Genomic DNA, 27,244 nt, shown 5'->3' with positions numbered 1-27,244 from the left:
GCAGGGGCCTGCTGATCCCTCTGACTGTGCCCTGGGCGGCAGCTGGTGGGGAGAGGGCGCGGACGCTGCCCAGCACTGCCAGCTCCCAGCAGGTCCCCGGGCTGCGCCTGGGCCAGCGCTACACCTTCACCCTGCGGCCGCTCCTGGGGAGCACTCCGGGAGCCGAGGCGTCCGTCAGCGAGCGCACAGGTACTGGGGGAGCCTGCAGGGTGGGCTGGGCTTGTCTGCACCCTGGTGGTGGCTTCATCCCTTGCCATCCCGCAGTCTGCAGGGATGCCCTCGGTGACGTTGTCTTTCTGGTACACGGCACCCGCAACAGCTCCTCTGGAGCCAGCGCTGTGCGCACCCTCCTCTCCAACACCGTGTCGGCCCTGGGGCGCCTGGGCCCCGAGGGCACACAGGTAGGCTGCTGCCACAGCACTGGGGGCATGGCGGGGGGCTGTGGGTGGGCCCTGGTGCCCACTGCTCCCCTGCACCCTTGCAGGTGGCCCTGGCCACGTACAGCTACCGCAGCCTGCCCTGGCTGCTCCTCAACCGCTCCAGTGACCTGCCCACCGTGCTGGAGCAGATCCGCACCATGCGCTACGAGGAGCCCAGCGGCAACAACATCGGTGAGGGGCGGCTCTAGGAGCTGGGGCAGTGTTTCTGGGATCCTGCTGACTGTCCCTTCCTTCTCCCTGTCTAGGGGCAGCCATGACCTTTGCCAGGACGTACCTGCTGAGTCCTGGCGCAGGGCGCCGTGCCGGGGTTCCAGCAGTGCTGGTGGTTGTGGCTGACAGCCCCTCGGGGGATGATGCCATCACTGTGGCCAGGGATGTCAAGGCTGGGGGTGAGGATTAATAGGGATCTCATCAGAGTGTGCAGGGATTTCTGTGGGTGCTGAGGGTGCTCTCTGCTCAGGGGTGCAGGTGCTGGCAGTGGGCATGGAGGGGGCAGACCGGGAGCAGCTCCGGCGCATGGTCACCAGTGAGGACCCGCGCTACCTCTACCATGGCAGAGACCTGGCAGAGCTGGAGGGAGAGCTCGCCGATGACCTCTGCACCATCATCTCCACCAGGGTAAGGGCCAGAGTAGCCTGGGGGTGTGAAGGGGGAGCAGCCCATGTAAGCTCTGATCCCTGGGTTCACACAGGCTTGTCTTTTCTTGCCAGCCGGAGCCAAAGCCAAAGCCCTGCACTATGAAGTGCCCCAAGGTGAGCTTCTCAGGGCTGTACCATGCTGTGCCACAGGTGCTCAGCATGGATCACCGACCCCTAGCTGCTGACAGCAGAAGCCCACTGGGGAGTTAAGCACAGGAGTGCCAGCCCCTAACCCCTTCCCTCTGTCCCTTGCAGGGCGAGAAGGGAGAGCGCGGTGAGGCTGTGAGTGCTTTGGGGACACCCTGCCACCAGCTGGTGGCTTCGGGAGGTTTGCATGTCCCAAACCAGGCTAACATCAGCTCACAGGGGATGCTCACTACTGCCCTTGTCTCTGCAGGGACTGCAAGGACGTACGGGACCACCAGGTCTCCCTGGGCAGCCGGTAATAACCTGATGGAGGGGGGCACAAGAGGGGCAGCTCCCTGGAGAGGGCAGTGCCATGGTCCCCATGTCCTAATGTCCCTTTGTCCTGCCAGTGGGTGGGTGTGGGGCTAGGACCTGTCCAGCCCATGCTACAGAGGTGGACAGGCAACACCTCTTGACCACCACCTGCCACCCAGCCTGTCCCCTCCCCTGTGTCCCCAGGGTCGCCATGGGCTTCCCGGCTCTCCAGGACCACCAGGGCCACCGGGTCCACCAGGAGAGAGTGCTGAGGGTCCGGGCAGGAAGGGGGACAGGGTGAGTACCTCTGGCCCTCACCTAGGCACCCCAGGATCTTTGGACAGTGACCTGGCTCCATGGGGCCTCTCACTGCCCCTTGTCCCTTTGGTCTCCACACCTACGCTGGAGGAGAACTCCTGGTGAAGAATCCCAGCCCCACACTGCACCCTCACACCCCAGCCCAGCCCCACACTGCACCCTCACATCCCAGCTGAGCACATGGGGAAGGGCACCCTGGAATCCAGCCCTGCCTTGGGGCTGCCCTGAGCTCCCAGGGCTGGGGCCAGCACTGCCTGGGGCACTGAAGGAGTCTGGCAGTGCTGGGGTACACCACATGCTGGCATGATGCTCCTCTGTCCTGCAGGGATTTCCTGGAGCTGATGGAGCACCAGGAAGCCCTGGACGCCCTGGGAATCCTGGAGCACCTGGGCAGCCAGTGAGTAAGGGTGTCCCCTGGCTTTGCTGCTGCACATTGGGCTCTCCATTGCCCTGCCTGCTCCCTGAGCCAGCCCCTGCTTCCCTGCTCCCTGAGCTGGGGGAGGCTCAGCAGCTGCCAGGGGCACTGCTGGCTCCTGTGGGTGTATCCCTGGCAAAGTGTGCTGTCCAGCCTTGCTTTGGCTGGCCATGCCATGCCATGCCGTGCCGTGCCACCCCATTCCATCTCATCCCATCCTCACTCCCTGGCTGGCAGGGATGTGTTCACCTCCTGAGCTGTTGTTTTCTAGGGCATCCAGGGCATCCCTGGTCCTCGAGGGGATCCTGTGAGTATGGCCCCAACCCTCCCCACCCCTCCTCACACCCAACACCCCCCCTCATTCCCATCTTTCCTTCCCAGGGGACACGTGGGCCCACGGGACTGCCTGGCCCAAAGGGGGAGAAAGGTGACCCGGTAGGTGAAGGGCAGAGGCTGCCCCACGGGGGTCCCTGGGGAGCTCTGGAGACCCTGGTGGGCACAGCTTGATGCCTGGCATCTCCTGGCCCCAGGGCCTCCCCCTCTCCCTGCCAGACCCCTGGCACTGTGGCCACAGCAGGGCACATGTGGCACACGTGGTCACTGATTTTTCCTCCCTGTCCTGGTGCAGGGAGAGCCCAGGGTGCTCACGGATGGAGGGCAGGGACTGCCAGGCCCGAGAGGGGAGCCAGGTGTGCCGGTAGGTGTGGGCATACGGGTGTGAAGGGGTCTCTGCCAGCACCCCAGCCCACACCTGAGCTGATGGAGCCCCTCTGTCCTGCAGGGCAGCCCTGGCCCACCTGGGATCCCTGGCCCACGGGGGCCTCTTGGTGACCCAGGCCCCCCTGGTCCCCTCGGACCCATGGGGCTACCAGGACCTCCTGGGGAGTTTGTGAAGGTAAATCCCCCAGTGCTGCATGAGGGAGTCTGGGGATGTCTGGGCAGAGGGATGGGGAGCAGGCAGCTGCTTGGAGCTGCTCCCTGTGGGCTCCTGCTGGCCCTGCCTGTGGGCTGTGCCTGCACAAGATGCTCGTGCCCGAGCTGATGCTGGCACAGGGCAGCGTGGGGAGAGGCACATGGCATGCACATATCCTGATGCCACTGATGATGGCTCTACCCAGCATGTTCCTCTCCTATTCAAGGAGGGCATGGGAACAGCCCAGAACTAGCCCAGAACTAATTTGCTTTTTTCACCCTTGCAGGGAGAGAAGGGTGACCGAGGGGAAAGGGTGAGTGGCCGTGCATTTCCCTGACTCCTCTACCCTGCTGGATGGAGGCCCTTGGGTGTCCAAGGGCACTGCAGCCCCTCGGAGTGCTGGGGAGGACTGAGCCCTCAGGGCAGGCACACAGGAGCTGACCCTTCTGTCTGCAGGGCCCCCCTGGATTCGTGGATGGGGCAGTACCTCGAGGGGACCCTGGACCCCCAGTGAGTTGAGCCCCCAGGCCCACGGGGCTGGCAGAGGGGATCGGCTGCACTGGCTGTGTGTGCCCAGGGTGAGTCACATCCCAGAGGCTGAGATTGTCTCTCTTGCAGGGGCTCCCTGGGGACCCTGGGCCTCGGGGACCTGCTGGGCCCCCTGGGCTGAAGGGAGAGAAGGTGAGAAGGTGGCAGGGATGCTCCCCACGGGGGCTGGACCTCTCACCACTCTGAGTGAGGATTCCCATCTAATGGGCATCCTGTGGCATGAGCATGGCTCTCACCTTTCCACGCCCCCAGGGTGATGGCACAGAAGGTTTCCCAGGATCACCCGGCCGCCCCGGGGACCCAGGAGACAGGGTGAGTGTCCTGGGAGAAGGAAAGGCAGGCAGGAGCTGCCCATGCCAGGAGCCAGGCCCGAGGGCACACTGACCCCTCCTGGTTGGGCAGCCAGGGCGTTGCCTTGTCACGACAGAGGTGACAATGTCTCCATTCTCCTCTGCAGGGTCCTCGGGGGCCGCCGGGGGAGCAGGGCAGGAAGGTGAGCAGTGCAGGGACCCAGGGATGCTCCTGCCATGCCTTGGCAGAGAGAAGGGGGTTCTGGTTCTGTGCCAGGATGTCCCCAGAGCTCCTCCTGCCGCTGACCCTTTGTTCCTCCTGTACCAGGGAGACCGTGGGGCGCCAGGCGAGCTGGGAGAGACGGGTGAGAAGGTGAGAGGTGCCCAGGCAGGGTCCTGGTGTCCCTGGGACCTGCTGGTGGCAGTGCCTGGGCATGGCTGTCACAGGGCTGACTCGTGAAGAGCTCTGGGGCAGTGTGATGCAGAGGGAGGAAGGCTCCCTGAACCCTCCTCTCTTTGCTCTGCAGGGAGACCGTGGTGTGCCAGGCCCACAGGGTGAGAAGGTAGGTGCACCTGGGGCATGGTGGAGTGATGCCCACTCTGCCCTGGAGCAGCCACGCTGGCAGGGGGTGGCAGGATGCCCCACACCTTCCTCTTCCTCCTCTCGTGCAGGGTGAGATGGGAGCCCCCGGGCACCCGGGGCCATCAGGCAGAGAGGTGAGTCGGGGTGGTGGCTGTGCTGCTGTGGAGCCAGGGGCTGCCATGCCCTGGGTGCACATTCCCAGGCACTGCCAGCCCCCTGAGGTCTCTGATCTCACCACAGGGAGCTCCAGGACCGAGTGGCCCCCGGGGGGAGAAGGTAAGGGCAGGGGAGGTCCCGATGGGGTGGCAGGGGTCTGTGGGGAAGGGGCTGGCAGTGACACCTGTCTCTCTGCAGGGTGACCCAGGACCACCTGGCAGGCCAGTAAGTGATGCTGCCCAGCAGCTCCCGCTCTGCCTGCCCCAGCCCCAGCACAGGGAGCCATGGGCAGTGCCCAGCATGGTCTCCTCTGCTTCCCCTGCAGGCTCCCAGTGTGGCTGGTGTTGGAGAGAAGGTAACCCTGGCCCAGCTGTGCCCTCCACCCTCTGGGCATGGCTGTGGGCATGGCTGTGGGCATGGCTGGGGACGGGGATTGCACAGCTGGGCTCATCCTGGTCCTAAGCCTGGTGCACAGCTGCCTTGGGTGGGGAAATGGGTGGTTTGGGGTGCTGATTTTGTCTGCTCCAGGGTGACAGAGGTTTCCCAGGACCAGAAGGACCTCCTGGCCCCAAGGGTGACACAGGAGATAAAGGTGCCCGTGTAAGTACTGCCTTGAGGATAGGAACCACATGGCACAGCCCTGCCCAGCCTCATGGTGCCTGTGCTGTTGCTCCATGCTGTGTCCTTCCACGTTTAGGGTCCCCCTGGCCTGAGCATCCCTGGGCCAGCTGGCCCCAAAGGCGAGCAGGGCGATCGGGTGAGTCTGGGGGCACCCTGGGGACCCCTCCCCTGGCCAGGGACCACGGAGCTGCCCCTCCCCAAGTGACACCTGCTCTTCCTCTCCAACCACCAGGGCATCGTTGGCCTCACCGGCAGGAGTGGCCCAAAGGTGATGTCGCTGCCCTTCCATTCGTCTGTCCGTCCATCTGTCTGTCTGGCTCTAGAGGGGCTGTCCCTGCAGGCTGTGCCACTTCTCTCTCCAGCTGCCCAGCCTCTGGCCTGACTGTTGTCCCTTCCCCTGCCTAGGGTGACCCAGGAGAGCCGGGGGAGAAGGGGGAGCCGGGCCGAGCGGGCGCCCCGGGGCAGCCGGGGCTGCGCGGCAAGGAGGTAGTGTGGGACACGGGGCTCTGGGCACTGTGGCCCTGGGCACAGCGGGGCTGCCAGGGAGCAGGGGGATGCTGCTGACTTGTGCTCCTCTCTCCTGGCCGGTGCCCACTGATTTGTGCCTCAGGGAGAGCGAGGAGAGAAAGGTGACGAAGGCACCCCGGTGAGTGAGGGTCCCTAGGACCACTGCCCCTGCTCCCTCTGCCTCTGTTCCCACTGCCCCTGTTCCCACTGCCCCTGTTCCCCCTGCCCCTGTTCCCTCTGCCCCTGTTCCCACTGTCCCTGTTCCCACTGCCCCTGTTCCCCCTGCCCCTGCTCCTACTGCCCCTGATCCCTCTGCCCCTCTTCCCTCTGCCCCTGATCCCTCTGCCCCTGTTCCTACTGCCCCTGTTCCCTCTGCCCCTGTTCCCCCTGCCCCTGTTCCTACTGCCCCTGTTCCCCCTGCCCCTGTTCCTACTGCCCCTGTTCCCCCTGCCCCTCCTCCTACTGCCCCTGATCCCTCTGCCCCTCTTCCCCCTGCCCCTCTTCCCTCTGCCCCTGTTCCCACTGCCCCTGTTCTCTCTGCCCCTGTTCCCACTGCCCCTGTTCTCTCTGCCCCTGTTCCCCCTGCCCCTGTTCCCCCTGCCCCTGTTCCCACTGTCCCCTTCCCTCTGCCCCTGTTCCCTCTGCCCCTGATCCCTCTGCCCCTGCTCCTACTGCCCCTGTTCCCCTGCCCCTGTTCCCTCTGCCCCTGTTCCCCATGCCCCTGTTCCTACTGCCCCTGTTCCCCCTGCCCCTGTTCCCACTGCCCCTGTTCCCACTGTCCCCTTCCCTCTGCCCCTGTTCCCCCTGCCCCTGTTCCCTCTGCCCCTGTTCCCCCTGCCCCTGTTCCCCCTGCCCCTGTTCCCACTGTCCCCTTCCCTCTGCCCCTGTTCCCTCTGCCCCTGATCCCTCTGCCCCTGTTCCTACTGCCCCTGTTCCCTCTGCCCCTGTTCCCCCTGCCCCTGTTCCCACTGTCCCCTTCCCTCTGCCCCTGTTCCCTCTGCCCCTGTTCCCCATGCCCCTGTTCCTACTGCCCCTGTTCCCTCTGCCCCTGTTCCCCCTGCCCCTGTTCCCACTGTCCCCTTCCCTCTGCCCCTGTTCCCCCTGCCCCTGTTCCCACTGCCCCTGTTCCCACTGCCCCCCACTGACCCCCTTTTTCCCCACAGGGAGAAGCAGGCCTGCCTGGCAAGCCTGGAGACAGGGGGCCCCGGGTGAGTGCAGGGCTGCTGGGCACCCTGGGCAGGACAGAGCCTCACGGCCTCTCCTGCTAATGCACATCCTCCCTTTGCCCCCACCCAGGGCCTCCCTGGCTACCGTGGCCCCCCTGGGGAGAAGGGCGACCTGGGGGACCCAGGACCTGAAGGCAGGAATGTGAGTAGCCCCTCGTGTGTGCCCAGTGCTCCATGGACACCCACCAGCCCTCACAGATCACTGTCCCACACCCACCAGCCCTCACAGATCACTGTCCCACACCCACCAGCCCTCACAGATCACTGCCCCACACCCACCACCCCTCACAGATCACTGTCCCACACCCACCAGCCCTCACAGATCACTGTCCCACACCCACCACCCCTCACAGATCACTGCCCCACAGGACCCACACCCCACGGGTCCCCCCTTCCCTCCCCCCCTGACTCCATCCCTCTTTCCTGCAGGGCAGCCCTGGAGCACCAGGGAGCAAGGGTGACCGTGGGGACCCAGTGAGTGATGGCAGGGCCACACGTGGCCCCCCACCCCAGAGCCAGCTGTGCCCTCCCCAGGGCTGTGCCAGCTCCCCTTAACCTGCTTCCCTTGCCCTTCTTTCAGGGGCCTCCCGGACCCCCAGGACGAGCTGTAAGTTCTGCCTCCCTGTTCTCCCTGCCCAGGGGCTGGTGTCCAGCCCCATCCACAGCTCCTCTCTGCCCCACAGGTCGATGTTGGGCCCGGAGGAGTGGGGATAAAGGGTGAGAAGGTAATGACTGAGTGCTTGGGATGCTGGGGTGGGATACCCCTGCTGTCCTCTGGGATCTGCCTGCCCACTGGGACCCATCAAGCCCTCCCTGGCCAAAGCAGCCACAAGCAGCTGATGTGTCCCATGACTGAGAAGCACATCAGGGCACAGGGGCTGACACTCATGCCCTGTGATGGAGGAGGCCCTGTAGGGCTGAGGTTTCCAAAGGAGCTGGTGTGCTCCTAGCTCCCCAGCCCCACAGGGGTCCCATGGCGGCACCCAACTCACTGGGAATTCTGCTTTTACAATTTACAACCCAGCTGAGGCTCAGGACAATTTTGGCCACAGGTTGTGCCCTGTGCAGGGTGGCACTGTGTCCCCAGCTGTGGCTCTGTGGCTCAGCAGTGCTGCTCAGTGCCTTTTTCTGCAGCCACTCCCTGACCCCCACTGCCCAGCAGGTGCTGCATTGAGCACAGCCACCTCTTTTTCCACCTCTGCCTCTTATTTTGAGAGCATTCCTCTCACCCCAGCCCTTAACCACACAGCACCAGCACTGTGCACTCTGGCACAGGCTTGGTACAGCACAGTGCCTCTGACCACTGTGCCCTTCCCTGGCAGGGGGACCCTGGGGACCCAGGCGAGGACGGTGCCAAGGGTGCCCGGGGTGACGCTGGCTCCCCTGGCGTGCCTGGAGAGAGGGTAGGTGCTGGGGCTGCTGTGGGGGGCACTGGGCAGCATCAGGGGTGATGTTCTGCAGAGCTGGGTGTCCTGGTGTGCAGGCACTGCCTGCTGAGCAGCCAGGATCCCTCCATGCCCCACTGCTGAGGGTGTCTCTTTCTTGCAGGGTGTGGAGGGTCCCCGTGGTCCCCCTGGCACACGGGTGAGTGTCCCCTTTCCCATGGGGTCTGAATGGGGACCCTGCCCTGTGCAGCTCCTGGTAATGGGGGATGATGCTCACTTCTCTTTGGCCCGTAGGGTGACCCTGGGGACCGAGGCCTGCCAGGAGAGAAGGTGAGAGGGCTGGGGGCTGAGGGTTGTCCTACAGCACTCCCATCCCACCCCAGAGCTCCAACCACCCTTCCCTGCTCTCCCACAGGGGGACCGTGGCCCGCCAGGGCTGGATGGCCGCAATGGGCTGGAAGGCAAACCTGGGCCCCCAGGGCCTGCTGGGCTGAGGGTGAGTGTGGGCCAGCCTGGGGGGAGCTCTGTGCCTGGGTGGGAGCTGGGAGACAGGGGGATGATGGGCTGGGAAGCTCTGTGCCTGGGTGGGAGCTGTGGGACAGAGGGATGATGGGCTGGGAAGCTCTGTGCCTGGGTGGGAGCTGGGGGACAGAGGGGTGATGGGCTGGGAGGAGCTGTCCCCATGGACACCCCCTGCTCCAGGCTGGGGATGCTCTGCAGGGGGAGCCTGTGGCAGGGTAGCAATGTCCCTGTCCTCACCTCCTCCTTGTCTGCAGGGGGACCCGGGTAAGCAGGGAGATCCTGGCCGGGATGTAAGTACCTCTGGAGAGGGAGGGTTTGGGCTGTGTTCCTGCTGGGGCCATCAGGCTTGCAAGGGACCAGTGTCCTGCCCCATGCTTCTCCCCTGTCCCAGCAGAGTGCCGCTGCCAGTGACACTCCCTGCTCCCAGGGCTGCCCTGTGCTCCCACCATCTCCTTTCCCCACAGGGGCTGCCTGGGCTGCGTGGGGAGCAGGGACCCCCTGGCCCCGTGGGTCCCCTGGGGCCACCTGGCGTGCCTGTGAGTACCACCAGCTGCACCCTAGGGACACATCCTGCCCCGTGCCCTCTGTGGGTCACAGCTGGATCCATCTGGAAGGGCTCCCCCTGTTCCCAGCTCCCCCTTCCCTGCACCTTGAGGCTCCAGTGGGGCCCAGGTACCCCTGGCTGGGGTGGGAGAGCCTGGGGGGCTCCCTCACTGCCTTTCTTTTCCTGCCAGGGCAAACCCGGTGAGGATGGCAAGCCTGGCCTGAATGGCAAAAATGTGAGTAGGGGAAGCAGGGCTTGACTCTGGGGCTCTCCCAGGATGCTGAGGGATAGTGATCCCAGTACAGCATAAGGCAAGGGGAGCACGTGGCAAAGAACCCCCATGCTCTGAGCCATCCTCGGGTTTGTACCCATGTTGAGAGAGTTCAGTGGGGTACTGACGGGCAGCCTTTGTTCCCAGGGAGAAGATGGGACACCAGGAGAGGATGGGAGGAAGGTAAGGAGGTGATCCATGGGTGGTTCCTGTGTGGTCCCCATGTGATCCCCACAAGCCTGGTGGCTCCACCCCGCCCGGACCAGGAGCACCATCCTGGGGCAGTGCATGGGCACCATCCCTCCAGCTGCTTTCTCTCCTGCTTAGGGAGACAAAGGTGATGCAGGACTGCCTGGGAGAGAGGTGAGTACTCCCCAGGGAGGAGTGTGTGATGGGGTGCTGGGTGCCTGGCCCCTCAGGCACAGACCCTGGGGTGACGCTGCTCTCTCGGCAGGGCCGCAACGGTGCCAAGGGCGAGCAGGGGGACAGAGGTGTGCCAGGCCCCCTCGGCCCCCCGGGCCTCCCCGGTGTCCCAGGGCAGGTTGGCCCCCCAGGCCAGGTGTGTAGCTCTCTCTCCACCCCATGGTGCCCCTCAGCACCAGACCCTGGAGTCCAGACTGCTCTGAGGCAGGCAGGACCCTCATCCATGGCTGCCTCAGGGGTCTGCCCTGTGTCCGTGGGAGCTGGCTGCTATTGTGTCCCCTCCGTGTCTTCTAGGGCTCCCCAGGCCTCCGTGGGGTTCCTGGACCAAAGGTAAGTGTGCTCCTGCCCCCAAGGCAAAGGTCTGGGGGGGAACTACATCCCAAAGGGAATAAGTCCCTGGCAAGAGTCCCCATCCCCAAGATAACAGGGCTGGACCCTGGTGCGGCAGCTGGTGCTGGGCAGCCTGACTGCTCCCCTTGATCCCTTTGCTGTGTTTCAGGGGGACCCAGGGGAGCCTGGACTGCGAGGGGAGCCGGTGAGTACTCAGCACTGAGCCTGACAGGCTATGAGCACCCCAGTCACAGCCACAGCCCCTGGCAGGCGGCAAAGTGTTAACTCTGAAACCTTCCAAGGGAGAGCACTGCTCACCCCGCCTGCTGCACCTCTGTACATTCCCTTATTCTCTCTTTTCCACCAAACCTAGGGGCGACCTGGCAACCCTGGAGCACGTGGTGACCCTGGCACTACAGTGGTGAGTCCCTACCCCGACCTGCTGTGCTGGGGCAGCAGCCTCAGCCCTGGGGGACAGAGAACCATCCACAGCCTCTGTGGTGGGAACCGACTTTGTTTTAAATGTCTTTTTATTGCAGAACATTGAACGTAGCCTGGAAGCACTTGGCATCAAGGTATGTATTTCCTCACTGTCAGGCTGGGGCTTTTCCTGCCACATGGCAGCAGGAGGAGGGCATGGGAGGTGCTGGGGGATCTGAGCAATTTAGTATGGGTTGGCAGGACTGTGGGGTGCTGCTGCAGCTGGTTCCACTTATGCTCTCTCCTCCTTCCCCATGTTGATGGGGCAGCATCATGGGCTGGGGCTGAGGATGGTGGTCAGCAAGGCTGATGGCACCTGTCTTCTTCCCTGCCAGGTTTCATCCCTGAAGGAGCTCACGGGTGCCTATGATGGCAGCTCAGACTCGTTTCCGCCGGCGATCGAGCGGCTGCGGGGCCAGAAGGGCTCTCGGGGGGATCCAGGAGAGAGGGGGCCCCCGGGCCGAGAGGTGAGTGGAGCCAGGCTGGATGCCAGGCCCAGCACTCTGCCCCACTCCTGCTTTCTGGGCTGGCTGGGGGTTCATGGGGAGGGCTCACAGCCCTGCCTCAGGGCTGGCTCTGGCAGCGCAGCTTTTGTCTTGCAGGGCTCCTTAGGCTTCCCTGGCGAGCGAGGACCCAAAGGTGACAAGGGAGACCCAGGTACCCCCGGCCCCCAGGGCCCCATGGGCCGGGCCGTGGGTGAGCGGGGGCCCGAGGGCCCGCCTGGGCAGCCAGGGGAGCCTGGCAAGCCAGGCATTCCTGGGGTGCCGGGCCGGGCTGGGGAGCTGGGGGAATCCGGGAGGTCCGGCGAGAAGGTGAGTGTGTGTGGAGGTGCGGGGTGAGTCTGGGGGACCTGCTCTGGGGGCCTGGGGACAGCCCCGTGACAGCCACCACGGTGTTTGCACAGGGCGACCGCGGCGAGAAGGGCGACCGAGGGGAGCAGGTGAGCTGGGACATGGTGCCCTCCATCCCCTCTGGTGCTGTGCCCCTCTTGAGGGGATGCAGGGCTCTCTGTGGGGCAAGCAGATGCCCATTTCCTCTGCTCTCCCGTGCCCTTTGACACTCACCCTATTTCTCTGCCCTTCTCAGGGAAGGGATGGCTTGCCTGGACCACCGGGGCCCCCAGGGCCCAAGGTAGGTGATGGCTGCTCCTGGGGATCATCATCAAAATGCCAGCCTGCCCCTCTGGGGATGGATGGCCACACCCAGTCCCTTGGCTTAGGGGCCTGGGGAGGGCTTTGCCCCTGAGGGATCCTTCCTGAGGTGCCCTGGGTGCTGGCCCTGACTGTGCCCTGCCCACAGGTGGACGTGGTGGAGGGCAGCCTGATGGGCCTCCCGGGGGAGCGTGGCCCCATCGGACCCAAAGGAGCCAAGGTGTGTGGCTGGTCTGAAAGGAGAAGGCAGCTGAGATAACCAAGCTGGGGCAGCATCATGGGCTGGGGCCGAGGATGGTGGTCAGTGAGGGCTGATGGCATCTGTCTTCTTCCCCTTACAGGGTGAGCCCGGAGCTGAGGGCGAGCGGGGACCCAAAGGAGACAAGGTCTGAGGTTATAAGTCTCCCCTGTCAAAAGGGAGCAAAGCCCTGGGTGAGGGCACTGCTGGGCACAGCCCTCAGCAGGCCCTGGGAGGCCATGGGAAGGTCCCTGCCTGTCCTGTGACGCCGTGTCTGTCCCCACTGCAGGGTGAAGGTGGCTTGAGGGGTGACCGTGGGGAGCCTGGCGAGAAGGGCAGGGACGGCAGCCCGGTGAGTGCCACACAGCTCCCCTGCCTGGCACTGCCCCCAGACCTGCCTGGCACTGACCCCATCCCTGTCTCCATCCTTTGCTCCAGGGCCTCCCGGGTGAGCGAGGGCTGGCAGGCCCTGAGGGGAAGCCGGTGAGTGGAGATATGGTGGAGAGATGCAGGCTGGGACTGGGGGAGCTCCTGTGGTGCCACACCAGCCAGCACCAGCACCAGCAGGAGCGTTTCTGCCTCATTCACCTCTGGGGCAGGCAAGGCTGTGTGGAGGTGTGGGTTTCCCCTTGCCCACTGACCGTGATGTGGTTCTTTGCAGGGCGTGCCAGGCTTCCCTGGCGTGCTGGGACGCCCGGTAGGTGTCTGTGTGTCTCCCAGGTCCCTGTGTCCCACCCCCTCACACACAGCTGGGGGCTCCTGGCTGTGAATGCTTGGTGAAACCGTGGGGGTCACACTGCTGCTGGGCTGGGTCCTTGGCCCCCTGCATGTTAGCAGGACCTGTCCAGGCTTGTGTTACTTGGTGCTTACAAGAGCTGCTGGCACTGCCTGGGTCTCCTCTCCCTGGGGACACCCCCTGCTCCCACTGGGGAAAACCCACGTCTGCAGTGATCCCATTTCTTCCTCCCTCCAGGGCAATCAGGGAGAGCCAGGACCCCCAGGACCTCCGGTAAGGAGCCACCTTGCACCATGTGTCATGTCACTGTCGTGCAAGGGCGGTGTCAGCCAGGGTGGGCATTCCCCAGGGAGCAGAGGTGGGGTGGCACTGCTGGGGCTGAGTGGTCCTGCTGCCCCCTCCCTGCTCTGTGCCACCAGCAAGCGCCACCCCAATAATGTCCCCTTGTCCCCTGCAGGGCAGCATTGGCCCCCCAGGGACCCAGGGCCCAGCTGGTGCCAAGGTAAGGCAGCAGCACTGCCACTCCAGCCTGGCAGAGGGAAAGGGTGCCTTGCCAGATTGGGGGCTGGAGGGAGGACCACATTTCAGGAAGTTTTGGGCTGGGGGAGGGACATTTGGCTGGACCCCTGCTGGATCCAGCTATGAAGATGTGCCTGTGACCAAGTAGCTGGGTGCTTGGGGTGGTCAGGCTGATGCAATGTGTTCTTCCCAGGGTGACCCAGGGGAACCTGGCTCCAGCATGCGTGTGAGTACTCATACCCTCCCTGCCTGTACCCACCTGGCTGCCCAAATCCATCCAGCCTCCCCAAATTATCCAGTCCCACCCCAACACATCTTCCCATGGGGGCAGCCAAGATCCTGGCTGTTTCATCCCCTCTCTGATGTGGCTGTTTCCATTGCAGGGCTTGCCTGGCCCCCAGGGCAACATGGGCCTGCCAGGACCCCTTGGCCCCCCTGGCCCAGGGGTAGGTATTTGCAGCACCCCAAAACCACCCCTTGGCTGCTCCTGGTGCTGGGATGCTGCCTGATCTCTGCTCATGTCTCCTTGCAGGGCCCGCCGGGTGTCCCTGGGCTGCCGGGACAAGTGGTGAGTGTGTGACCCCCACACCTGGCTGCCATCAGTGAGGGTGCCTGGGGCTGCCTGCACAGCCCAGCCCCACTGTCACTGCCTGCAGGGGGAGAGTGGGAAGCCAGGAGTGCCGGGCAGGGACGGTGTGCCAGGGAAGGACGGCGAGGCAGGAATGCCTGGGAAGATGGTACGGACGTGTCCACCCTGCCCCATCCCCACTCAGCTCAGCCTGGCTTTCTGCAGCCAAGGCTGAGGGCTGTGCCACTTGTGCCAGGGCTTACCGGGACCTTCAGGGCCTGCTGGTCCCAAGGGAGAGCCAGGGGATGCTGGAGCCCCGGGGCAGGTGAGTGCAGAGCTGCCTTGGCCAGGATGAGGGGAGCATCCTTGTGCAGCCCTGCTCACCTGCCCACTATCCTCTGCCCCAGGCCATCACCGGCCCCCCTGGAGCCAAGGGAGAGAAGGTAAGGACCAGGCTGGGAGGGCTGGGCTGGGCAGGGGTGTGCTGGGCCCTGGCACCCGCAGTGGGCACAGCTGAGCACCCATGTGTGCCCTGCAGGGAGAGCCGGCGCTGCTGGAGGGTGTGCTGCTGGGAGAGCCCGTGAGTCACCCACACACCCCAACACTGCCCTCATCTCCCTCATTGACCCTTCCCTGCCATAACCTTATCCACCACCCTGGCCTTGTGAGGGGCCAGCCAGCCCTGTGTGTGCCCTGTCCCCTGACACTGCTGTCCCTGGCAGGGCTCCAAGGGTGACCGAGGCTTGCCAGGCCCCAAGGGTGACAAGGTGAGTGCTGCCCTGGGGGTCACTGGGGAGGGGTCGTGTGGTCCTCAGCTCCCTGGCTGCTTGGACACCGTGTGGGGATCCAGCTGCAGCTGCTTGTCACAGACATGCTTTATGAAAAATCCTTTCCTTAGGATTTTTTCTCCTGAGAAGCTGAGAGGCCTCAGGAACAAAATGTAAAATGATTATCTGCTGCTGTGGAATGCAACAGGTGGATCTGTGATTGGTCCATCGTGGTTGTTTCTAATTAATGGCCAACCACAGTCAGCTGGCTCAGACTCTCTGAGAGTCAGAAGCTTTTGTTATCACTCCTTTTCTATTCTTAGCTAGCCATCTGATGAAATCCTTTCTTCTATTCTTTTAATATAGTGTAGTTTTAAAATAATATATGCATCATAAAATAATAAATCAAGCCTTCTGAAACATCAGATCCTCATCTCTTCCCTTGTCCTGGGACCCCTGTGAACACCACCACAGCTGCTCCCCCAGTCCATAATCCCACACATCTGCTTTTTCCTTCTTTTTCCCTGCCAGGGGGAGCCAGGAAAGTTTGGAGAGCCAGGAGATCCTGGGGAAGATGTGAGTAGGAGGCATATTGGGGTGGTGGGTGGATACTGGGGACAGTGGATGCTGGTGGGGGCTGGCATCTGTGTCCCTGCCACCTACTGCCCAGGTCCTCCTGGGGCTTGGTGTCTTCACAGGGAGCCAAGGGGTCCTCTGGAGCCAAAGGGGAGAAGGTATGTCCCCCCTGCCCCACCCTGGGGGATGCTCTGGGTGGCACGATGGCCCTGGCACCCCTGTGCCCCCAGCCTGGTGATGTGCCACATGCTCTGTGCCACCTTGCAGGGATCAGTGGGTGTCGGTGCACGGGGACCACCAGGGCAGGATGGGCCTCCAGGTCTGAAGGTAACCCCTGTCCCCATGTCACCCTGGCTCTGATCATGTCCCTGATGCCCCAGTGATGCTCTAGCTTGGCTGGCTGAAGGAAAAGCAGCTCCTGAGGAGCTCCATCTTTTACTTCCCTGCCTCAGGGTGACACCGGCCTGCCAGGATTGCCAGGACCCCCAGGCTTGGCAGGCCCTGCTGGGATGCCAGGACAGCCAGGCCTGAGAGGGGACAATGGACAGCCTGGCCCTCCAGGTCCCCCAGGAGAGAGGGTAAAGACTTCAACCAGAACATGGCACCACTGGTCCTGGTGACCCTGGGCCCTTGTGCAGTGGCACTGAGGTCCCTGCAAGCCCCACTCCTTCCCAGCCCAAGGCTCTGCCCATTCCTGCTTCCTCCCTGCAGGGTCTGATCGGCTTTCCAGGCAGGGATGGCGCTGCTGGACCACCAGGACCTGTGGGGCCCCCAGGGCCGGCTGTGAGTATGGTGGCACAGCATTCCTGGGGCTGAGGGCTCTGTCCTGCTGGCTCAGACAGGCTGGCAGGGACAGCTGGCACCTCCCTGGGCCCTGGGGCAGGCTGGAGTGTGCAGTGCTGTGGTGGCACTCTCGGGGATGTTTTACAGGGTGCAGGCTGCTGCTGGAGTGTGCAGTGGGACTCTCAGGGATGTTTTACAGAGTGCAGGCTGCTGCTGGAGTGTGCAGTGCTGTGGTGGCACTCTCGGGGATGTTTTACAGGGTGCAGGGTGCTGCTGGAGTGTGCAGTGCTGTGGTGGCACTCTCAGGGATGTTTTACAGGGTGTCTGGCACTGCTTTCCTCCTGTGGCTTGCTCACCCTTCTCCTTTCTTTTAGGGCATGCAAGGGACCCCTGGCCTGAAGGGTGACAAGGTAGGACCAGGGGCAGCCCTATAGCATGAGGGGTGGGGGACTGCTTCCCTTGTGGAGTGTCCCTGCAGCCAGCCCACCCCTGAGGGTGCTGTGCCTGCTTTGGATGGTGGCACATGGCACCCAGAGAGCTGGTGGGGACTGTGGGGTGTCCCTGGCAGGGGGGGTGCCTGCAGGGCTGGGAGGAGCTGTGGGCAGTGAGGATGGGGATGAGTTCCTGCCTTCCTCTGGCAGGGAGCTCCAGGGGCTGGGCTGCCAGGAGCCAGAGGTGAACGTGGTGACCCAGGACCACGGGTAGGTACTGCCACAGTCCCCATGTCCCCACAGCCAGGGACAGAAGACAGGTCCCTGAGCCAGAGCTGCAGCTGTCCCTGGCCTGGGGTGATGCTGGGGTGCCCCCAACCCCCTTCTCACATCCTTTCCCCCTTGCAGGGTGAGGATGGACGCCCAGGGCCAGAAGGGGATCGTGGGCCAGCTGTAGGTACCCCCCTCCCTCAGCTGCACCCTGCTCGGGTGATCCCTCCCTGAGCACCCCTCTCTTGTCCCCCACAGGGCGTGCCTGGGAACCGTGGGGAGCGTGGGGACAAGGTAAGGGACTCTGTGTGCTGGGGACAGTGATGCACCTCAGGTACTGGGGTGCCCAGGGAGGTGCTGCTGCTCCCTGCTGTGCATCTTTGAAGCATCTCCCCTCATCCTCACAGGGAGACCTCGGGGCCCCAGGAGCCAAAGGAGACAAGGTGAGTCCTTGGGGAGGGGGCAGTGGGAGGCAGACAGCAGCCCTGGCCCCCTTCTCACCCCCCCTCTGTCTGCTTTGGGTGCACAGGGTGATACTGTGGTGCTGGAGGGGCCGCCAGGAGCACGGGGCAGCAAGGGGGAGCCGGTAAGAGCTGTCCCTGTCCTCCCTCTCCCCGTCCTTCCTGTCCCTCTGGGAAGAGCTGGAGGAGCTTTTCCCTGCTGGGGGACCCTCCCTTGCAGAGTGTATTGTCCCCTCTCCTCCAGCCCCCCCACAGACCCCATGTTCCTGCTCCCACCCTGATGTGTGTCTGAGCTTCTCCTCATCCCCTGACCCCTCCCTGTGCTTCCTCCTTTGCAGGGAGAGCGTGGCCCGAAGGGCACAGAAGGGGACAAGGGGGACAAGGGGGAGCAAGGCATGCTCGGAGAGAAGGTACAGGGCTGGGGGGAGCTTGTGCAGGGCTGGGGATCATTGAGGGCAAGGGACAGGGCAGGGGACAGAGGAAGCAGGGCATGACAGCATCCCTGTGCCCTATGTGCTGCTGGTGCAGGGACATGGTGCAAGGGGACCATGGCCTGGAGGTGGCCATGGCTGTGCTGTGGCCATGCAGAGGCTGTGGCTGGAGCTCTCCCTCCTGGCCTGTGCTGATCTGGGTTTCTGTTGCAGGGCACGAGGGGTGAACAAGGAGAGAAGGGCTCCATGGGCTTCCCTGGGGCACGTGGCCCCAGTGGGCAGAAGGTATGAAGCTGGGCAGCCTCTCTGCTGGGTTTGCTGGTGGCACCATCCCCTCAGCTGCCCTGACTGGTGCCTTTGCCTTCCCCAGGGAGAGGTTGGAGCACCAGGAGAGCCTGGAGAGCCGGTGAGGAGCTGTGTCTGTGCCTCTGCCACCCCAGTGCAGGGCAGGAGCAGACCCTGTCACGCTGTGTGCTCTCCACAGGGCCAGCCTGGCCGTGATGGCATCCCCGGGGCCCGGGGAGACAAGGGGGACATGGGACCCCTGGGCATGCGTGGCCTCAAGGTGGGTTGGCTTCTCTGGCTGCCAGCATTCTCCAGTGCTGGCTTGGCAGGGCTCTGACTTCCCATCCTTGCAGGGTGAGCGGGGCATGAAAGGTGCCTGTGGCCTCAATGGGGACAAGGGTGACAAGGTGAGTGGGTGCCTGCAGGGTGCTGCAGGAGCCTGGATGGTGCCTGGGGGCTGTGGCCCTTTGGATCCCCTCCCTCAGCCAGGGGAGTGGGAGATGGCTGAGGCCACACCTTGCCCTGTGACAGGCTCAGGGGTCCCCTCCTCTGCCTGTGGCTCTGGGGTGAGCACTGAGGGCTGAAGGACTGACTGCCCTGCCTCTCTCCTGCCTGCTGTAGGGAGAGCCAGGGATCCCAGGGCGCCCAGGGCTGTCAGGGAGGAAAGGAGAGCCGGTAAGCACCTCAGTGACACCAGGGTGGGACAGGAAAGCATGGCTGGGGGCTGATGGACACTGCTTTGTCCCCCAGGGAGAGCTGGGCCTGTCAGGACCACCAGGCATTCCTGGAAAGGAAGGGCTCATGGGACCCAAGGTAGGTTAGAGCAGTGCTGGGAAAAGCTGTGCTGGCACTTCATCCCCCTGCTGTGTGTCCCCTGCTGCCTGTCCCTTCCTCTTTGCAGGGTGACCGGGGCTTTGACGGGCAGCAGGGAGCCAAAGGAGACCAGGGGGAGAAAGGAGACCGGGTGAGCAGGCTGCAAAGGGATGGGAGGCATTGCACCACATTGCTGGTACCAGGATTCAGCCTTGGCTGGAAGCACATCAGAGCCTGGTGCTCCCAGAAGAGTCATTCAGTGCTGCTCTAAATATGTCACTAAGCAAGGACTGAGAACAGTTCCCTGCTCTTTATAAGGAGGCACCGGTGCTGTTTTTTTGGGGGCTCAGAGGATGTCCATGGCATCTGCTCTGAAGCTGGGGGCTCTGATGCCCCTGGCCTGACCCTCTGCTCTCCTGCAGGGTGCCCCGGGTGTTATGGGTGGCCCTGGTCCCCGGGGCAGTGACGGTGCTCCTGGCCCCCCTGGGCCCTCAGGGAGCGTTGGCCCACGAGGTCCTGAGGGCATGCAGGGCCAGAAGGTAAGTGCTCACCACAGGTGACTGCTCCCTCTGGGGCTCTGGCGATGGGAGGGCCCAATTCACCTCGTGGGTGAGGGGTGGGTGGCATCTGGAGTCACATCCCAGCTGTGTCCTGCCCTCCCAGCTCGCTGGTTTGTGTCCTCCCTTGTGTCCCCCTGCCCAGGGGATGGAGTCTGAGGGGGGGAGTCTGGAACCCTGCTTGTCCTTGAGTTGGACTGGAGCTGTCCCCATCCCCACCTGCACTGGCATCCCTGGGGTGCAGGCCTGGGGAAAGCAGCACCTCCATGGTGCCGGGGGGAGCAGAGAGGCTCCAGCAGCCAGATCCTGAGCAAGTGTCCTTTGCAGGGGGAGAGAGGCCCCCCAGGACAGTCCGTGCCCGGCGCACGGGGCATGCCTGGCATCCCTGGTGAGAGAGGAGAGCAGGTAAGTGTGTGGGTGCCTGGCCCTGCCTGGATGGGCTCCAGCCTGGGCCAGCTTCCCACCTCCTTTCTGCTGTCCCCAGGGCAGTCCTGGCACCCACGGGCCCCGTGGGGAGAAGGGGGAGCCGGGCATGACGGTAAGGAGCCAGCACAGGCTGGTGGCACTCAGGTCACTGGGGTGGGAAGGGGTGCTGGATCCATCCCACTGCCACTGAGGGAGGGGCTGCCCTCACCTCTGGGCTCTGCTAGACCCTCGGGAAAGGGCTTTTCCTCCTCTTGAATTGCACCACCCCCCATTGCTACCCTTGCCCCTCGTGTGCCCGGCAGGAGGAGGAGATCCGTGCCTTCGTCAGGCAGGAGATGAGCCAGCACTGTGGTGAGCATCCCCCCTGCTGCCCTGGGGCTGGGGGCACACCCTTACCTGCTCCCCTCTCTGGACTCTGCCCCTGACCCCACCCTGTCTCTCCCACAGCCTGTGGTGGCCACTTCCCACGGCACCAGGACTCACGTGAGCACTCAGGTTGCAGCTCTTCCTTCCTATCCCCCTGCTCCAAACGTGTGGCACAAAAGGAGCCCTGGCACCCAGGTGTGCCACTGGTTTTGGGGAGCTGGAGGTGGCTGGCACCCTCCAAGACCCCTCAGTCAGGGTCAACATCAGTGCAGGGCCCTGCACAGGGAGAAGGGATGGTGTGTGGCAGAAATGGTGGTGCAGCAGGCATCCCAGGGACAGCTGGCTCAGGATGGTGCCAGTGGGGTCTGGGTGCTGCCAGCGTCTGCCCAACTGAGGGAGTCACAGGAGCTGTACCCCATCTATTCTTGGGTGTCAGAACTGGGGCAGGGGTCTTGCAGGGGTCAGCAGTGCTGGAGGGAAGGGTAGGCTGGAGGAGTGGGATTGGAGGGATGGAGGCAAAGGGTGGGCTGGGATGAGGTGGGTGCTTTCTCTCCAAGGAGGCTGGGGGGCTCAGGCCAGGAGCAGCTTCCACTCTGCCCAGGGAGCAGGAAGAATCGTCCGCCAGGAGAGCGAGCAGGACCAAACAGGTGATGGAGAGCCTGGAGGGTCTGTGAGATCTGGTGACACGGGCATGTGTGCCTCCCTGTGCCCTCCCCTGTCCCTTCCTGCTGGGCTCTCAGTGGGTGCTGTCTCTCTGGGCCTCCCCTGCCTCCTCCAGAAGCCCCCGTGGCAGCCCTGGGCTGTGGTGCAGACAGGGGAGGGGAAATCTCCCCACCCACCATCCCTGTGCATGTATCCTGTCAGGCTGCATCAGCGTAGGGCAGTGCTGCACTGCTCCACACCTGAGAGGGGTTGTTTTCCCTTGGGAAATAAGGGGAAAGCAGCTCAGACTCCTTTGCCTCTTCCCTGATTCCTGTGTCCCCTTGACAGGATCACTCTCCACTCAGCCATTCCTTGCTGGCAGCGCTCATGTAGTCCCTGTGCTCAAGCTGTCACACGCTGAGGAGGATGAGGGTGTGTCATCCCTGTGCTTTCAGTCCTTGTCCCCCTTGTTCTGCGCTCCATGTGTGTGGTGAGGACTGCTCACATGTGGTGCTGTCTCCCAGGGCAGGACAGGCAGGTCACGCTCGACGACGATGACCTCGCCTATGACATGGAGGGAGAGGAGGATGACTACGATGAGGTCCCGGAGATGGACAGCTTGGAGCAGCCCACAGGGGATGGTGAGCTTCCCTGCACTCACCTGGCACTCAGAGCTAAGCTGTTGGGGGAAACCATGGAGCTGCCCTGGGTTTTGCTGGGCAGTGGGTCCCTGTGCCATCTGTCTGGGGGATCTGGGATTTCCTGCCCCTGTGCCATCTGTCTGGTGGATTTGGGGTTTCCTGCCCTCTTGCTGGTACCTGGGGGGGGTTGCACCTTCTCTATCACTGTGCTGCCCACACCATGCAGACCTTGTGCTCTATCCCCCTCACCAAAGCTGTCACCAGCTGTGATGGGTGCTATGCTGGGCTGGTGGGACCTGCTGCCCTGGCAGGTTTCCTGTGCTCTGGTCATGAGCCACAGGACAGATCCCAAAGGCCCCAGGAGATCAGGGAAGCCCTAGGGCAGCAGCCTTTGGAGAGTCCCTCTATAATCCTTTCAAGGGGTGTTGTGGCCATCATGTCCCCATCTCTTTGCTGGGAGCTGTCCCTGCGGACAGAGTGGAGTCTCCTGCCCTCGATTCCAGCACTTGGGCAGAGCACAGAGAGTCTCCTCCAGCCAAACCCTTCCCATGCTCAGCCTTGTCCTTCTGGGCTTCCCCTCCTGTGCCTGGTGGGTCTGGCATCCCTCCCTGCCCTGACAGCAGGGTTTGCCCACAGCTGAGCCCTGCAGGCTGCCCCTGGACGAGGGGCACTGCCAGCGCTACACCCTGCGCTGGTACTACAACCAAAGAGCCACCGAGTGCCGGCCCTTCGTCTACAGCGGCTGCCAGGGCAACCCCAACCGCTTCCAGAGCAAGGAGGAGTGTGAGCTGCACTGCAGGACAGGTGGGCAGGGCTGGGCACTGCGGCACCTCCACGCTGTGCCCTGTGCTCAGCCGTGCAGAGCTGGGGACAGCGCTGCTCCCCGAGCTCTGACAGCGCCTCGCTTCTCTCCACAGCTTCCCGCAGCAGTGCTGGCAGCAAGGAAGGAGGGCAGCCAAAGCTGTAGGTGCAGGCAGTGTCTGGGCAGGCTGGGCTGCCTGGAGTGGGGACCAGCTGCTGCCCTGGCCAGGGCTGGGCTGCCCATGGGGGCAGCAGCCATGTGCCCACCAGCCCCAGCAGGAACCTGGTGCTATTTCTAACCTGTCTTTATGCTGCTCGTGGGTTTTTCATTTCATATCAGTGTATTGTCATTAAGGTGAAATTTATGTCAAATGGGAAATTGCCTCCCACCGAGGCTCTGAACACCCTTTCCCACTGGGCTGTTCTCAGTTTGATTTTTAAATTATTTTTTGCCAACAGAAGGGTTCTTAGCCCTGTTCCCTCTCTCTGGAAGCAGAGGTAGCACTTGGCATAGTTGGGCTCCCTCCCCTCCCATAATACCCTTGTACTTTTCCTGCCCCCCACAGACCCCCAAACTCCCTCTCTGCTCCCTGTCTCTGCTGGGAGAACTGCCCACATCCCTGTGCCAGGCAGTGCCTCCCTGCACAGCATCCCTCACCCTGCAATGAGCTCCATCTGAATAAATTTCACCTTAACCTCAACTAGGGCCCAGTTCCCCTTTTGTGGCTGTGATGGTTTGGCAATGACCTGTGGGGAGATGGAGGCTCTTGCCATGTGCTGCCCCTCCAGCTCACACATCTGCCAGCAGCACATCTGGCTTTAACCTGGGGGATCTCACCTGCCCCCCAGGCCTGTCAGGGACACCCTGAGGATGGTGCTATGTTAGAAGCGGCTCCTGCTCGCCCACACTTACTCTCAAGGCTTTGTGAATGTGATGTTGCAGCCCCTGCATCCCCCCATCCCCAGGGCTGGGTAGGGATGTGCCCTTCACTGCCCCAGGGCTGCTGGCTGGGCTGTGTGGCCCCACACGTCCTGCTGTTCTCTGTGTATGTTATATACAGCAAATGTCTATGTGTACAATGCAGGAGGATGTGTATTAAAGCTGTGCTCACAGGGACATGTCACATTCTTGGCTCGTTCTGGAGATGCCTGTGGAGTTTGGGGACAGCTCTTGACTCACCATGCCCCCTGCCCCTGCCAGCTGGGCTGCCCTTTGCAGCTGCCCACTGCTGGCAGAGCTGGCTGGAGTCCCTCACCCTTCCAGGGAGCCCAGTGCCCCATCCCTGTGCCCAGCACGTGCCCTGCTGATGCAAGCCAGGCCATGACCCCCTGTGCAGGCCCTGACGTGTCAGCACGTGGCTCTGTGCTGCTCCATGATGTGCTGTGTGAATCAGTGCTGCCAGCTAATTTTGGCTACTGGGTGTGAGTTCCTGGCTGTCCCTGGGAGGAGGAACAAAGCTGGCTTTATTTCTGTTCCCTGCTGTCCTGGGGAGAGTGGCACAGGCTGGGTCACCCATGGGTTCAGACCACAGGGGTGGGCAGAGCCCTGGGTGGTCTGAACCCTGAGCACCCTGACTCCTGCCCTTGGCTGTGGGGCTGAGCACCCACAACTCTCCTCATGTGGTGCCCACACGGCCTCAGAGCCTTGGGATGCTCCCACACTCCCTAAGGGGGGAATTTTGGAACAAAACCCTTGTATAAGGGGCTCACCCCACTTGGGCAGCTGGGCCAGGCTGGAATGGTGCAGGTGCCTGCAAACCAGTGGTGTCCCAGCTGGAGTGCACTAAGGTGAGCTGCACCAGTGGCCAAATCAGTGCCTGGGATTGGCACAGCAGGGAGGTGACATGTCTCTGGACATGCCCTCCATGTGGCCAGGGAGCCTGTCAGGACACAGTGCCAAGCTGGCACCAGGAGCTGTCCTTGTGAGGCACAATGCCCATGGTCCCAGCAATGTGCACGTTCTCTCCCTCCCTGAAGTGATCACCAAGCCTGACAGGAGCAGGGAGGCCTAATCAGATGGAGAAAAAACATCTTGCAAGTCAAACATGGAACAATGAGAACTGAGCTGTCCCAGGTTCCTGGAATCCCCTCCAAACAGCTGGGGGAGCTGCAAGGGGGCAACACCCACCCACATCCTGGGATGATTTCATCTGCCATTAGGCAAAGTGTATTAAAAACATTTCCACACGGCCCCCCCACCTTCCCCCTGTCACTGTCACCCCCTCTGCGGGTCAGAGGTGGAGCTGGGACAGGATAAGAGCCTGGGCTTGGCAGGGAGCACAGCAAACCTCCAACTTGTGGTCCCTGCAGCCTGGGAGCTCTGCTGAACATCGAGGACACGAGGACCTGCTGCAAATGGTGAGGCTGTGCCCTCAGGGGTGCTTCTCAGGGGCTTTTAGCTGGGAAATAGGTTGCAGGGGGTTAGGTGCTTTTCATTCCTCACTTTGCAGTGAGTTAACCACTCTGGCTGCTGACTCTGGTGCTTTCCAAAGGGTTTCACCCCAGAGATGCTCTGCTGGGTGACTGATTTTGGGGAGAGGCAGCTATATAGCAGGATTTGTGTCCCTACACCTGCTCTGACCCACAGCCCAGCACCCCGATCCCCACCCCATAGCTCAGCATCCTGCAATCCCTGGGGCCCTCCCTGTGACCAGCGTGAGAAATGGGCTGGAGAAAGTTGCTGAGGCTTGACACAGCTCAGGACCTGTGGCCAGTCTCCTGCCCCAATATCCTGTGTATGCCAGTCCAAGTGGCTTGTGTCCCCCCTTGGTGGGTGGCTTTTGCCCCAAAGAGCCCAGCAACACAGTGGGGAATGGCACTGCCAGGGAAGGAGCGGCAGGAAGAAAGCTCCAGTGCCCGCCCTGAAACCCCAGGCAGGCATTTCCCTGGCCAAAGGGCAGGGATGGGCTGGGGAGCAGCCACAGCACCCTGGCAGGACAGGGCTGTCTCCTTCCCTGGGTGACAAAGGGCTCAAGGGTGTGAAACTGAGGGCACAGCGTCTGGCCAGGGGCTGTGTGAAAGGACAAGGACACCCAGGGAATTTGCTTCCCATGCCCCCTTCAGCCTCCCCGAGATTCCCCACCCTGTTCAGGAGGGTTAAAATAAGGGTGGAATCATTAAGGATTCTTGAAAGGAGGGTGAAGCCCCACGAGGTGCAGGGAGTGGAGGGGCTCTGTGCGAGCACCCTGGTGGGGATGTGTCCTGGCTGTGTCGGGGGGCAGTGTCAGGGTGATGGGGGTGATGCTCAGAGCCAATCCACTGCTCCCTCCAGGCACCCCCGGGCACGCTGCGAGGCAGAATGCTGCTCTCCCTCCTGCTGCTCCTCGGGCCACCAGCAGGAGCCCGGCAGGGACCCAGCCATGAGCGGCTCTCACCAGCTCCCCAGGCTGTGGATGGAGGGAAGCTGCTGAGGCAGGACAGCACCAGCCACAACAAGATGCTGCCAGGCGTCTCCAAAATGAGGACGGGTGACGATGGCTCTGGGGCAGGGTCTCATCCAGATGAAGCCAGCCTGCCACTGCTGGAAGGATCAGAAAGACAAGCCCTGCCCTGGCTGATGAGTCCAGCCACTGAGAGAGCAGCTCCAAGCAAAAAGAGGAGGAAGGTGTCCCTGTCACTCGATGTCCACACTCACTTACTGAAAATCCTGCTCGACCTGGCCCGAGAGAAGGAGCTGCAGGCCAAGGCAGCTGCCAATGCTGAGCTGATGGCCCGGCTGGGGCGCAGGAGATGAACTGTGCTGGGACCCAGCAGGGCTGGGGAGGACAGCAGGGCACGGGGAGGAGTGGAGCAGCATCAGTGTGTCTGCAGGGAACTGACACAGGACCTCATCCCCCTGGCCCCAGTGCTCATGGCACGGGCAGCAGCCACGGCAGGACGTGGTTTAACAACTCTCACCTCAGCACCACTGAGAAGACACAGCTGGGTTTACCTTGGCCAGTGCTTGAGCACAGCTGGTCCCAGCCCCAGGCACTACAGGGATTTCTGTGCTTGGCTTTGCTCCCTGCCCATCCACCACCCAGATGTCTCCAAAGGGGCTGCATCCAGCCAGGCAGCTTTTCCTGGGTGCTTCTTCTCTCCGGGTGACTGAAGCACACAAAATCCTCCACAAAGCCTGGCCAAGCCTCAAAGCTGGAGTTTTGAGTGAGTGTGCACAATAAAATGAGGCATCAAACACAGCTTGTGCTTTGTACCTGCTCTGCACCCCTGTCACAGACATCTTTTATGAAAAATCCTTTCTTTAGGATTTTTTCTCCTGAGAAGCTAAGAGGCCTCAGGAACAAAATGTAAACCATGGTTATCTGCTGCTGTGGAATACAACATGTGCATCTGTGATTGGTCTCGTGTGGTTGTTTCTAATTAGTGGCCAATCACAGTCAGCTGGCTTGGACTCTCTGTCTGAGATACAAGCCCTTGGTTTTCATTCCTTTTTTTTCTATTCTTAGCCAGCCTTCTGATGAAATTCTTTCTTTTATTCTTGTAGTATAGTTTTGATATAATATATATCATAAAATAATAAATCAAGCCTTCTGAAGCATAGAGTCATATCCTTGCCTCTTCCCTCATCCTTGGACCCCTGGTAACACGGTCACACACCCCTTTAGGCTCCCATTTTGTGTTCCTCTTCTCCAGAGATGCTGTGAGGGCATGTGCTCGGCCAGGGCCAGCACGGGAGGTCATTAAATTCCACATGGCACCAACAGCAGAGGCAGCCCCTGGCCCAGGGAGCC

At 62.7% G+C, this 27,244-nt stretch overlaps 2 protein-coding genes across 2 annotated transcripts in view; both read left to right on the top strand.

Annotated features, from left to right (window-relative positions):
• The window catches only part of COL7A1 (collagen type VII alpha 1 chain), a 30,690-nt gene extending 7,091 nt beyond the window's left edge, over positions 1-23,599 (top strand). The window contains exons 24-120 of the mRNA XM_058032040.1: positions 43-189; positions 265-401; positions 485-611; positions 686-829; positions 901-1,058; positions 1,151-1,192; positions 1,334-1,360; positions 1,476-1,520; positions 1,724-1,816; positions 2,163-2,234; positions 2,524-2,559; positions 2,634-2,687; positions 2,881-2,949; positions 3,034-3,147; positions 3,452-3,478; positions 3,622-3,675; positions 3,784-3,846; positions 3,967-4,026; positions 4,172-4,207; positions 4,333-4,377; positions 4,532-4,567; positions 4,677-4,721; positions 4,828-4,863; positions 4,942-4,968; positions 5,069-5,098; positions 5,272-5,343; positions 5,441-5,500; positions 5,597-5,632; positions 5,770-5,850; positions 5,975-6,010; positions 7,035-7,079; positions 7,168-7,239; positions 7,527-7,571; positions 7,678-7,704; positions 7,781-7,822; positions 8,420-8,500; positions 8,646-8,681; positions 8,777-8,812; positions 8,898-8,978; positions 9,259-9,294; positions 9,469-9,540; positions 9,739-9,783; positions 9,967-10,002; positions 10,147-10,182; positions 10,274-10,378; positions 10,537-10,572; positions 10,742-10,777; positions 10,946-10,993; positions 11,112-11,147; positions 11,388-11,519; positions 11,655-11,864; positions 11,957-11,992; positions 12,139-12,183; positions 12,352-12,423; positions 12,545-12,589; positions 12,731-12,793; positions 12,880-12,924; positions 13,103-13,138; positions 13,415-13,450; positions 13,635-13,679; positions 13,890-13,922; positions 14,080-14,142; positions 14,229-14,264; positions 14,353-14,433; positions 14,521-14,589; positions 14,672-14,707; positions 14,803-14,844; positions 14,987-15,031; positions 15,563-15,607; positions 15,730-15,765; positions 15,875-15,934; positions 16,060-16,185; positions 16,319-16,390; positions 16,765-16,800; positions 17,032-17,091; positions 17,230-17,274; positions 17,350-17,385; positions 17,499-17,534; positions 17,621-17,677; positions 17,891-17,962; positions 18,197-18,268; positions 18,354-18,389; positions 18,468-18,548; positions 18,622-18,675; positions 18,890-18,943; positions 19,019-19,081; positions 19,170-19,232; positions 19,504-19,620; positions 19,966-20,043; positions 20,123-20,176; positions 20,367-20,415; positions 20,512-20,625; positions 20,988-21,077; positions 21,421-21,504; positions 21,597-21,713; positions 22,350-22,517; positions 22,631-23,599. Coding sequence (XP_057888023.1) covers positions 43-189; positions 265-401; positions 485-611; positions 686-829; positions 901-1,058; positions 1,151-1,192; positions 1,334-1,360; positions 1,476-1,520; positions 1,724-1,816; positions 2,163-2,234; positions 2,524-2,559; positions 2,634-2,687; positions 2,881-2,949; positions 3,034-3,147; positions 3,452-3,478; positions 3,622-3,675; positions 3,784-3,846; positions 3,967-4,026; positions 4,172-4,207; positions 4,333-4,377; positions 4,532-4,567; positions 4,677-4,721; positions 4,828-4,863; positions 4,942-4,968; positions 5,069-5,098; positions 5,272-5,343; positions 5,441-5,500; positions 5,597-5,632; positions 5,770-5,850; positions 5,975-6,010; positions 7,035-7,079; positions 7,168-7,239; positions 7,527-7,571; positions 7,678-7,704; positions 7,781-7,822; positions 8,420-8,500; positions 8,646-8,681; positions 8,777-8,812; positions 8,898-8,978; positions 9,259-9,294; positions 9,469-9,540; positions 9,739-9,783; positions 9,967-10,002; positions 10,147-10,182; positions 10,274-10,378; positions 10,537-10,572; positions 10,742-10,777; positions 10,946-10,993; positions 11,112-11,147; positions 11,388-11,519; positions 11,655-11,864; positions 11,957-11,992; positions 12,139-12,183; positions 12,352-12,423; positions 12,545-12,589; positions 12,731-12,793; positions 12,880-12,924; positions 13,103-13,138; positions 13,415-13,450; positions 13,635-13,679; positions 13,890-13,922; positions 14,080-14,142; positions 14,229-14,264; positions 14,353-14,433; positions 14,521-14,589; positions 14,672-14,707; positions 14,803-14,844; positions 14,987-15,031; positions 15,563-15,607; positions 15,730-15,765; positions 15,875-15,934; positions 16,060-16,185; positions 16,319-16,390; positions 16,765-16,800; positions 17,032-17,091; positions 17,230-17,274; positions 17,350-17,385; positions 17,499-17,534; positions 17,621-17,677; positions 17,891-17,962; positions 18,197-18,268; positions 18,354-18,389; positions 18,468-18,548; positions 18,622-18,675; positions 18,890-18,943; positions 19,019-19,081; positions 19,170-19,232; positions 19,504-19,620; positions 19,966-20,043; positions 20,123-20,176; positions 20,367-20,415; positions 20,512-20,625; positions 20,988-21,077; positions 21,421-21,504; positions 21,597-21,713; positions 22,350-22,517; positions 22,631-22,680 — 6,155 coding nt within the window. The 3' untranslated portion in view covers positions 22,681-23,599. The remainder of the gene's footprint in view (positions 1-42; positions 190-264; positions 402-484; positions 612-685; positions 830-900; positions 1,059-1,150; positions 1,193-1,333; positions 1,361-1,475; positions 1,521-1,723; positions 1,817-2,162; positions 2,235-2,523; positions 2,560-2,633; positions 2,688-2,880; positions 2,950-3,033; positions 3,148-3,451; positions 3,479-3,621; positions 3,676-3,783; positions 3,847-3,966; positions 4,027-4,171; positions 4,208-4,332; positions 4,378-4,531; positions 4,568-4,676; positions 4,722-4,827; positions 4,864-4,941; positions 4,969-5,068; positions 5,099-5,271; positions 5,344-5,440; positions 5,501-5,596; positions 5,633-5,769; positions 5,851-5,974; positions 6,011-7,034; positions 7,080-7,167; positions 7,240-7,526; positions 7,572-7,677; positions 7,705-7,780; positions 7,823-8,419; positions 8,501-8,645; positions 8,682-8,776; positions 8,813-8,897; positions 8,979-9,258; positions 9,295-9,468; positions 9,541-9,738; positions 9,784-9,966; positions 10,003-10,146; positions 10,183-10,273; positions 10,379-10,536; positions 10,573-10,741; positions 10,778-10,945; positions 10,994-11,111; positions 11,148-11,387; positions 11,520-11,654; positions 11,865-11,956; positions 11,993-12,138; positions 12,184-12,351; positions 12,424-12,544; positions 12,590-12,730; positions 12,794-12,879; positions 12,925-13,102; positions 13,139-13,414; positions 13,451-13,634; positions 13,680-13,889; positions 13,923-14,079; positions 14,143-14,228; positions 14,265-14,352; positions 14,434-14,520; positions 14,590-14,671; positions 14,708-14,802; positions 14,845-14,986; positions 15,032-15,562; positions 15,608-15,729; positions 15,766-15,874; positions 15,935-16,059; positions 16,186-16,318; positions 16,391-16,764; positions 16,801-17,031; positions 17,092-17,229; positions 17,275-17,349; positions 17,386-17,498; positions 17,535-17,620; positions 17,678-17,890; positions 17,963-18,196; positions 18,269-18,353; positions 18,390-18,467; positions 18,549-18,621; positions 18,676-18,889; positions 18,944-19,018; positions 19,082-19,169; positions 19,233-19,503; positions 19,621-19,965; positions 20,044-20,122; positions 20,177-20,366; positions 20,416-20,511; positions 20,626-20,987; positions 21,078-21,420; positions 21,505-21,596; positions 21,714-22,349; positions 22,518-22,630) is intronic.
• Positions 23,600-25,812: 2,213 nt separating this feature from the next.
• On the top strand, positions 25,813-26,247 carry LOC131088301 (urocortin-3-like). Its single transcript, XM_058032237.1, has one exon. It carries the CDS (start codon positions 25,813-25,815, stop codon positions 26,245-26,247), a length of 435 nt encoding a protein of 144 aa, XP_057888220.1.
• Positions 26,248-27,244: the final 997 nt, after the last annotated feature.

Source organism: Melospiza georgiana, chromosome 11, assembly GCF_028018845.1.
Source record: "Melospiza georgiana isolate bMelGeo1 chromosome 11, bMelGeo1.pri, whole genome shotgun sequence".
Taxonomy (NCBI): Eukaryota; Metazoa; Chordata; class Aves; order Passeriformes; family Passerellidae; genus Melospiza; species Melospiza georgiana.
Note: the sequence above shows the minus strand (reverse complement) of the source record. Positions and strands in the feature narration are given on the sequence as shown.

Coding starts and splice junctions, on each gene's coding strand:
- LOC131088301 (XM_058032237.1), top strand. CDS start 25,813: ATGCTGCTCTCCCTCCTGCTGCTCCTCGGGCCACCAGCAGGAGCCCGG.